A 9,423-nucleotide genomic window follows, 5' to 3' on the forward strand; every position below is an offset into this window, starting at 1 on the left:
AATATCTGAATCTGGGGGTTTTATTCCCCCCCAAGGGCAGGGCCGAGTACGGGGGGGGGGGGGCAGGGGCGGGGTGTCCCTGCCCGGGGGGTCACAGCGCTGCCCTCCCCTTCCCTGGGGGCCATAATTAACCCTCTTCCTGGCTGGGGTTAACGAGGTTTTTCCAGGCAGGGCCACAGGTGAGGACAACTCCCTGCCCGCTGTCCGGGCTGAGGGATCCCGAGGGTGTTGGGGGGCTCTGGGCTGCTTCGGGGTACGGGCAGGGGGGGTCTCAGCTGCCCCCAGTGAGGGGCACAGGGTGAGCTCCAGCCCCTGGGATGGGGGGGTCGTGCAGCCAGAGCGGAAACTGCCCTGAGAGCCGGCCCCCCACCCATCCTGCCCCGGCTGGGGCCGAGCCAGGCCGACCCCCCCAGGCAGGGGTGGGGGGCCCTGGCCCCCCCTCGCCCCCCCCCCGGCTGGGGCCGAGCAGGAAGCGCAGGAAACCTGGTTTATATTGCAGGAAATGAGGCCATCGGTGCCCGCGATTTCCCCGCAATCTGCTCCCCTCCCAGTCACCCCGGGCTGGCACCGGGGCTGCGGGGGGACCGCGGGGGGGGCCGGGACCCCCTCGACCCGCTCCCAACGCTCCACCGCCCCGCTGCTGCCTCCTGCCTTCGCCCAGGCCCCCGGCACCCTTGGGTGCTTCACTGGGAGCTCTGGGGGTGCTGGGTGGGGGGACACGGCCCCAGCCCCGGGGGGAGCCCGGTCCCGGGGGTGTCCCGTTCCTGGAGGAGCCGGTGTGCCGGTTGGAGCCCGGTGGCAGCCCCGGAGCAGCCCGGTCCCAGCCGCGGGGGTGCCTCCATCCCCGCCGGAGCCCGGTCCCGGTGCCGGGGTGCCCCGGGCGCGGAGGGGCCGGGGCAGGGCAGCCCGGCGGGGGCGGCCCCGGGGGATGTGGCCGCCGCTGCCGCCGCTCCCGGGGGCCGGGTCCGAGGCGGGGCCCGGCGGGGCTGCCCAGCGCCGGAGCCGAGCGGCCGCGGTGGGGGCAGCCCGGCCGGGGCGGCTGCGGGCGGCGCACGGTGCCGACCGGCACCCAGGGCAGCCGGTACCGGGGACTGGGCCAGGAGTGGGGACCGGGACCGGGACCGGGGGTCGGACCGGACAGAGGGGACCGGGGGAGCGCCAGGGAGCTCGGGAGCAGGGCTGTGCCAAGGGGACGGAGCAGGTGCCGATGCCGGCGGCGCAGCGTTAGGATAACGAGTGCCCTCGGTGCCAGGGGCAGCGGGAGAAGAGGGATCGGGACAGGGAGAGGGGGGGTCCCCGGTCCCGACAGGCGGTGACAGGAGAGGGGAGAGGTCCCAGGACCAGAATCGCGGCGTTAGGACCGGGATAAGGGGGGGTCACGGTACCGGAGCGCAGTGTGGGGAGTGGGGAGAGGAGCCGGTACTGGAGCGTGGGATTCAGACGGGAAGGGAGAGAGAGATCGGGGAGCGGGGTCAGGTCCCAGTGCCGGTCCCGGGGCAGCGCCAGGAGCCGGGTGCCCGGTGCCGGTTCCGGGGCAGTGCCCGGAGGGAAATATTGGTGTCCGGCGCCGGTGCCCGGTACGAGGGCTTCTCCCGAGGCTCGGGCTGTGGCGGGGACACCCCGGGACCGAGGTGCAGCGCCAGACGAGGGGGTGCCGGGCCCGTGGGCACGGAATCGTTGGCGGGGGGGCCATCCCGGTGCCCGGGCGCTGCGCTCCGAGTGGGTGGCGGCACCGGCGGGAGGGCGCGGGGGGGGGAACAGTCGTCCCGGGCGGCCGCGGATCCCGCAGCGACCTCGGGACCGTGGGTGTGAGAAGGAAACGGCGCCGACCCGCCCCTGGCACCGCGACCCTCTAAAAGCCCCAGGGCCGCCACACCGGGACCATGCCCGGCCCGGCCGCCCGTGCCCCCGGCGACTGAGCGGGGCCCGCGGAGGCAGCGGGGCCCGGCGGGCGGGATGCCCCGGTGGAGGCCGCTCGCCCTCGTCCTGCTCGGCCTCGCCGCCTGCCTGCTGGCCGCGCCGGTGCTGGGCTGCGGCCCGGGCCGGGGCCCGGTGGGGCGGCGGCGGCTGGGGCGGCGGCAGCTCTCGCCGCTGCTCTACAAGCAGTTCGTGCCCAACGTGCCCGAGCAGACGCTGGGGGCGAGCGGGAAGGCGGAGGGCAAAGTGCTGCGGGGCTCGGAGCGCTTCAGGGACCTGGTGCCCAACTACAACCCCGACATCATCTTCAAGGACGAGGAGAACACGGGGGCGGATCGGCTCATGACCGAGGTGGGGGCTGCGCCCGGCCCGGCCCGGCCTCGCTCCCCGGGGGCGCGGGGGCGGCGGGGGGAGCGGGCGGGAGCACAGCGACCTTCGCAGGGGCGCACGGACCGTCCCCGGCCGGCACCGACCCCCCCAGGGCGCACCGACCACCCTGGGGCTCACAGAGCCTCCCGTGTGGCACCGACCCTTCCTGGGTGTACGGAGCCTCCCGGGGCGCAGGGTCCCCTCCGGGGCCGCCCGGTGCCTCTCCCCGGTCCCCTGCTCCCTTCCCCGGCCCTTGGCGGCGGCGGGGCAGCACCGGATCCCTGGGACGGGGCGGTCCCGCCGCGTTGGGCATTCAGGACCGTCGGGGATTAACGGGGCGGCACCGCGGGCCCGGGGGACCGGCGGCTCTTCTCCCCCAGCTACCCTCGGTAGCCGTCTCCCCGGATGGGGCTCCGGGGTGGCGGGAGCCCGGGACGCGCCGCGCCCCGTCGGGATGCTCACGGTTGCCATGGCGAGGGGCGGCTCCGCGGTCGCCATGGCGACGGGGGATGCTGCGAGTGGTCCATGCGGCGCCGGCAGCTCCCGCGAGCCGGGGCGGAGAAGGCGGCGGGGCCGGGGCGGCGGGGCCCGGCGGAGCCGCGGGCGCGGAGCCGGCCCGGGGTGCGGGCGGCTGAAAGGGCCCTTTGTGGCCGCGGCGGCATTCCCGGGGCCTGAGGTCAGCGCCGGGCTGGAAGGCGCCTATTGTGGCCGGGCCGGGCCGGGCCGGGCCGGGCGCATTCCTGCCCCCCCGGCCCGGCCGCCCCGGGCCCGCGCCTCGCGCTCCCGCCCCCGCGGCCCCGCGCTCCCGGGAGCCGCTTTGTGGGACGGGGGAGAGGGGGGGCACCGTGGCACCGAGGGACGCCGTGACCTCACCGACCGCGGGGGGGCACCGGGGGCAGCTCCGGCCGCTGCATCCCGTGTCGGTGCTGTCGCTGCGGATGGGGAGAGGGATCCCGGAGCCACCGGGCCCCCCCGCTGTCCCCCTCAGCCCGGACCCGGGTCTGGTTCAGGGTCAGCTGCACCCCCAGCTCTGCCCCACAGCCCCCCCGCCGGGTTAATCAGTCACGGCCGTGGCCGCGGGGAAGGTGACACTGGGGAAGGTCCTGGTCCCCGTCCCGGTCCCCTGCCCGTTCTGCCCGGCTGCCCCAGCTCCACCACGGGACCCCGGGGCACGTTAACGTTCAACCTGCGCCCAGGCTGGGGGGGGCAGCTTGGCCATGACCCTCTCTATGCCCCGGGGGGGACACCCCATCTGCCCCCACCAGCGGCCCCTTTGGGCTCCCTCCAAGGCCTGGCGTCTCCCTGTCCCTGTGGGGTCCCTCTCTGTCGGTCCCTGTGAGGGGGTGCTGGGTGCTGTGGAGGTGCTGGGTGCTGTGGAGGTGCTGGGTGCTGTGGAGGTGTTGGTGCTGTGGAGGTGCTGGGTGCTGTGGAGGTGCTGAGTGCTGTGGAGGTGTCGGGGGTGACACCGGTGCCGGTGTCCCTCCCCCAGCGCTGCAAGGAGCGGGTGAACTCTCTGGCCATCGCGGTGATGAACATGTGGCCGGGGGTGAAGCTGCGGGTGACCGAGGGCTGGGACGAGGACGGGCACCACCTCCCCGACTCGCTGCACTACGAGGGCCGGGCGCTGGACATCACCACGTCCGACCGGGACCGCCACAAGTACGGCATGCTGGCCCGTCTGGCCGTGGAGGCCGGCTTCGACTGGGTCTACTACGAGTCCAAGGCACACATCCACGTCTCTGTCAAAGCAGGTACCACACGGAAGGGGCTGCCGCCGGGATGGGGGGGCTGCCATCTGCATAAACATCCCAACCTGCAGCCCCACAGCCCCCTCTGCTCCATCTTGGCTTCCCAGATTCATGTGTGATGCAGCCCTGCTCCAGTTGATGTCTGGCCCCAGCCCAGCTCGCCCCGGTCTTTCCGGCCACCAGATTGGCAAAATCCACACTTTCCCCTCTGAATTTTGGCCAGATGGAGCCACCCTCGTGGTTCAGCTCTCAGTGAGAGGAACAGCAACGCAGCCCCCCACCCCCTACAGTTCCCAGCCCTGCACCCCCCCAGCCCCCAGCAGTTCCCATCCGGTCCAGAAGTGACAATCGACAGAAAGTGAAAGTGGCCGTAAATGTCACCGTGCCAGCCCCGAACAAAGGGCATCAGTGCGGGGGCGGACAAAGGGGCCCTGCAGCGCCCAGGAGCCACAGCACGCAGGAACCGGGGTGGGGGGGCTTCGGAAAATACCAGCTTTGTTCCGGGGGTGCTTTGGGGACCGGGGGGCAGCCGTTTCCCCTCTGGAGGTGGTGGCCCGGTGGAGGTGGCCGGCGGGGGACACCCACGCCTTTCTCCATCCTTGCAGACAACTCGCTGGCCATCCGCACCGGCGGCTGCTTCCCCGGCCACGCCACCGTGACGCTGCAGAGCGGCGAGCGCCGGGGCCTGGCCGACCTGCGCCGGGGCGACTGGGTGCTGGGCGCCGAGCCGGGCGGGCGCCTGGTGCCCACCGAGGTGCTGCTCTTCCTCGACCGGGACCTGGGCCAGCGCGCCTCCTTCGTGGCCATCGAGACGGCCGGCCCGGCGCGCCGGCTGCTCCTCACCCCGTCCCACCTGGTCTTCGCCGCCCGCGGGGCCGCCAACGGCTCCGCCGCCTTCCTGCCCGTCTTCGCCCGCCGCGTGCGCCCCGGCGACGCCGTGCTGGCCCACGGGGCCGGCGGGCGGGGGCTGCGCCCCGCGCGGGTGCTGAGGGTCTCGCGGGAGGACGGCGTGGGGGTCTTCGCCCCGCTCACCTCCCACGGGACCCTGCTGGTCAACGGGGTGCTGGCGTCCTGCTACGCCGTCCTGGAGAGCCACCGCTGGGCCCACCGCGCCTTCGCCCCGCTGCGCCTCTTCCACGGGCTCCTCTCGCTGCTGCCCGCCCGCGCCCAGGCGGGCAACGGGACGGTGCCCGAGGTGGGCATGCACTGGTACTCCCGCCTGCTCTACCGGCTGGCCGGGGGCGTGCTGGGCCACGAGGCCCTGCAGCTCTAGGGGTCCCCGTTCCCCCCCGGTCACCACACTGCAGGTGATGCCGCGCACTGGAAGCGAGGGGGCTCCGGCCCTGGGCACCCCTTGGGCCCAGGGAGGAGGGACAGGGGGCACCCCCAGCCAAGTGGGGAGGTTGGGGGTCTCTGGGCTCAGCGCTGTCCCGGGGTGTGGGGTGGTAGGGGTGGGATCCATGGGATGGGGTGTCACGGGGTGGTGCAGGGACCGGGCTCAGCCCTGTCCTGTGTCCTGGACCCCCACCCAGCCCTGTCCCTGTGCCCCAGACCCCCGTGTGCTCCCCTGGTATTTATTGCTTTATTAACCACTGCTGGGGCCGGGGCTGGTGTCTGTCAGGCACCACCAGACCCCATCCCAGGGCCAAATCCAGCCAGGAGGGTGGTGGCAAAATAGCTCAACACCGAGCACTTGGCAGCAGTTCCTGCCCGTCCCCCAGCTCTGGGTCTGTCCCTGGCACCCAGAGTGTCCCCAGGGTGGCTGGACCAGGTGCCTGCCGTGGGCACAGGCATCCCGTGCCAGGCCTGGCTCTAACTGTGCTAACTGCTAACCCGCCCTGCTTGAGAGTTTTATTTTTCTATTTATAAATGGTAATATAAATGTCCCCCATGCCCACCTGCCCCGGCAGCGGGGCTCACCCCGTGGGGCAGGAGGGTAGCCTGCTTTTAACCACTTCTGTTTAAAAACCAAAAGAAATACTGCTATTTAATTGTTCGGGGAAATAAAGAGACTCTACGGGCCCTGTGGAGCTGTGGCTGGAAGTGGGGGCTGCACAATCCTAGGTTGGAGGTCCAGAGGGGCTGGAGTTGACTATGCCAGGGGGCTGGGGGTCCCTAGGGCTGGAGCTGTGAATCCTGAGTGGCTGGAGTTGACTATGCCAGGGGGCTGGGGGTCCCTAGGGCTGGAGCTGTGAATCCTGAGTGGCTGGGGTATCCCCAGGGGCTGGACACTCGGGGGCCTGGGGGTCCTTAGGATTGAAGTCAGGCATCCTGAGGGGTAGGGGTATCCTCAGGGGGGCTGGGGGTCACTGAGGTTGGGGTCGGACATCCCGGGGAGCTGGAGTATCGCTGGGGCACTGAGGGTCCTGGGGCTGGGGATCTCGGGGATCAGGATGTGAATGAGGGCATTCCCGGGGGTCCCCGGGCCGGAGCAAGTTGGGGGGGACAGGAAGGGGTCACTAAGCCCCCCCCCACACCCCCCCCGCTCAGGTGCGCGGTCACCACGTGGCCGCGGCCGTTCCCTCCGTTTTCATGAATGGAACCCCGGCGGGCACCGCGCCTGCGCCGCAGGCTGGCCCCGCCCCCTCCGCCGCGGTTCGGCCAATGGGAGCGGGGCCGTGTTGTGGTCACGTGCGGCCGCCGGTGTAGTGGCGGCGGCTCCGCCCCCTCCCGGCGCGGCGGGCGGGTTTTATCGCGCCGTTTGTCGCGCCCGCCCGCGCCGCCGCTCCGGCACCGCGAAGGGCTCGTCCTCGGCCCCCCCCGCGCCGTGGGTCAGTGCGGGGGGCTCGGCATCGGGGGTCCTGCCCTCCGGGGAGCGGGGCTGCCCACACTGGGGGTTACCGCGCACGGGGAGGAGGGGCTGTGCCGGGGGGCTCAGCACCAAGGGGTCCCCTCCCCAAATGGGGGCTGTGGGACCGTGCCCAGCTTAGTCACCCCCCCTTTGAGACCCTCCGTCCCCTCGTGTGCCCTCGAGCCCCCGGGGGGGAGTTCCTGTCCCTCGGTCCGGCTGCGTCCCCTGCCCCGCGGTGATGCCGGGACCCCCCAGCCCTGTTGTTTCCCCCCCCCCCCAGGTAAAACCTCCCTGGCCCACCAGTTCGTGGAGGGGAAGTTCGTGGAGTGCTACGAGCCCACGGTGGAGAGCAGTAAGTCCCACGCGTGGGGGGGGTGCGGGGGGCTGCCCGCCCGGGGTCCCCCTTCCTGCTGCCCCTGTGGGGCCACGGGTGACGAGGACAGACGTGTCCCCACTTCTGGAGGGGGTTGTGCCCCAAAACCTTGTGTTGGGGGGGCTGAGACGGCCCTGGAGTGGGGTAGAAGTGGATCTGAGCCCTGGGGCGTGGTGCAGGGGTGCCAGGCAGCTCCCCTAAGCTGGTGCCACCCCCGCAGCCTACAACAAGGTGCTGGTGGTGGGCAAGGACGAGTTCCAGCTGCAGCTGGTGGACACGGCCGGGCAGGTAACGCTGGGGCAGGTCAGGGGGGTTTGGGGGTGGTGAGGGGCTGTTGCCCCCCCTGTCCCCCCAGCAACCCCTGCTATCACCCAGGATGAATACACCATCCTGCCCCACTCCTTCATCATTGGCATCCACGGCCACATCCTGGTGTACTCGGTGACCTCCCTGCGGAGGTGAGGGACCCCCGGGGCTGGGGATGGGTCCCCTGGGAGGGGGGGGACCCCCAAGCTGGAGGGAAGTGTCTGGAGGTCCCCTTGCCCCCACAGCTTCCAGGTGGTGAAGACCCTCCACGACAAGCTGTACAAGAGCCGGGGGAGGACTCGGTAGGTGCTGTCCCTCGTGGGGAGGGGGGGCCAGGGGGGCAGGGCCCTCGCCCTCCCCATGCCTGCAGCATGCCCGTGGTGCTGGTGGGGAACAAGGCAGACCTGGCCCTGCAGAGGTAAGGGGGGCTCTGGGGGTCCCACGTCCCCCCAGTGGCCCATCCTGCCCGTCCTCTGCTGTGTCTCCAGCCGGGAAGTGAGGACAGAGGAAGGGAAGGAGTTGGCGGGGTCGTGGGGGGCCTTTTTCCTCGAGTCCTTGGCCAAGGAGAGCCAGGTGGGGCGGATGGACACCCCCCCGGGGTGGGAACGGTGTCCTGGCGGGGCTGGGGCTGATGTTCCCTCGTCCCCAGGTGACCCAGGGGATCTTCATGAAGATCATCGAGGAGGTCGACCGGGTGGACAGTTCCTACAGCAGATCCACCAGCTGCTGCCTGATGTGACACCCCCAGGATGGGGCACGACCCCCTGGATGGGGCAGGACCCCCCCCCAGGACCTTCACCCAGACCTTGGCGGTGGCTTTGGGGGGGCCACACGGTCCCACTGCGATTTGGGACCTCTCACTTGGCACGGGCTGTGGAGCTCACGGGGGGCTGGGAGCGGGGTGGGGGTCCTGTCCCAGCCAGGAGCCCCCCGGCCCGTGGCTGCTGTCCCCCCACACGCCCAAGGACACGTCGGGGCTGCTCCTGCCCCGGGAGCCAGGGCTGAATGCGGGTGTTGTTCCCGGCTGTGCCGGACCGGTGGGAGTCAGGGCTGGAACAATTAAACGTTGTTTTGTCTGTGAACCCCTGGACTGGGGGGGCTGTTCCAGGCGGGGGGGGGGGATGAGGCAGCACGTGGGGCTCCCCCCAACACCCCAGCGTTGGGGTGCCTTCCAACCCTGGGTGTGCTGTGGGGCTGAGCCCCCCACCATGGGCCTGAGCACCCCAGAGCCATCACCGGGACCCGGGGGGGGCTCTGCAGCCCCCGTTCCCCCCATTTCTCTCCCCCGAGATCTGCAGCTTGGGCTGGGTGAGTTGGGGGGGCCTGGCTGTGGTTCCCCCGCGTGGCTTATCTCCACCTAGTCGGGCTAATTACTGCTAATTACCCAGCTATGGTGGTAGAGAGGAGCAGGAGCTGGTGGGGAGGGAAGTGGGGTGCAGGGGGGGGGTGCTCTCTGCCCCCACAGTCAGTGTTGGGGTGTTGGGGCTGGGGTGATGCAGCCTGGGGGCTAGTGGGGGGCTGCACCCCCTGGGTAGCCCCCTCAGATCTCTGGGCCTGGGGGTTTGGGCTCCTGGGGGGTCCCAGGGTGAGTGAGGGTCCCTGCTGTGACCGAGGGGGGCTGATGTGCCCTTGCATGGGGGGCACCGGCCCGTGTCCTGCCCAGGGTTTGGGGTCCACGGGGTCGAGAGGGGTGCGTGTGGGTGTCCTGGTGTGCGTGACCGTGACTGCCCGGTACCGGGCGGGACCGTGGGCACCGGGGGGGCCGTGGCTCAGCAGCAGCGCGCGGTGGCCGTGAGGAGGGGACCAGGATCGGACATAGCAGCTGCTCCGGGGATCCCTCTCCCGGCGGCTTCTACAGGGGACCTTGAGACAGGGCAAAACTGCTGCTACCGGAGACACCGGGAGGCCCCGGCCCTGGT

At 71.6% G+C, this 9,423-nt stretch overlaps 1 protein-coding gene across 4 annotated transcripts; it reads left to right on the forward strand.

The window, feature by feature from the left end:
• Nucleotides 1-1,160: 1,160 nt before the first annotated feature.
• DHH (desert hedgehog signaling molecule) lies at nucleotides 1,161-8,244 on the forward strand. Of its 4 annotated transcripts, none has more exons than XR_005566373.1 (8): nucleotides 1,161-2,268; nucleotides 3,776-4,037; nucleotides 4,640-5,229; nucleotides 7,106-7,177; nucleotides 7,419-7,486; nucleotides 7,574-7,656; nucleotides 7,750-7,806; nucleotides 8,154-8,164. XR_005566373.1 is itself a non-coding variant. In XM_039389104.1 (7 exons), exons 1-7 carry the CDS (start codon nucleotides 1,957-1,959, stop codon nucleotides 8,155-8,157), a joined length of 1,365 nt encoding a protein of 454 aa, XP_039245038.1. In that variant the 5' UTR covers nucleotides 1,161-1,956; the 3' UTR covers nucleotides 8,158-8,244. The 4 variants fall into 4 exon arrangements, 2 of the variants coding, with proteins under 2 accessions (XP_039245038.1, XP_039245037.1); XR_005566372.1 differs by lacking the exon at nucleotides 8,154-8,164 and adding an exon at nucleotides 7,993-8,016; XM_039389104.1 differs by lacking the exon at nucleotides 7,574-7,656 and having other exon boundaries at nucleotides 8,154-8,244.
• The last annotated feature ends 1,179 nt before the right edge of the window (nucleotides 8,245-9,423 follow it).

Source organism: Pipra filicauda, unplaced genomic scaffold (assembly GCF_003945595.2).
Source record: "Pipra filicauda isolate LSUMZ 115617 unplaced genomic scaffold, ASM394559v2 scaffold704_size142039_pilon, whole genome shotgun sequence".
In the NCBI taxonomy this organism is placed as follows: Eukaryota; Metazoa; Chordata; class Aves; order Passeriformes; family Pipridae; genus Pipra; species Pipra filicauda.

What these genes read in the sequence shown, in the direction of transcription:
- DHH (XM_039389103.1), top strand. Translation starts at nt 1,957, where the DNA reads ATGCCCCGGTGGAGGCCGCTCGCCCTCGTCCTGCTCGGCCTCGCCGCC. An exon ending in CGGATCGGCTCATGACCGAG is followed by an intron (nt 2,269 to 3,775) that starts GTGGGGGCTGCG and finishes TCCCTCCCCCAG; the next exon opens with CGCTGCAAGGAGCGGGTGAA. An exon ending in CCACGTCTCTGTCAAAGCAG is followed by an intron (nt 4,038 to 4,639) that starts GTACCACACGGA and finishes CCATCCTTGCAG; the next exon opens with ACAACTCGCTGGCCATCCGC.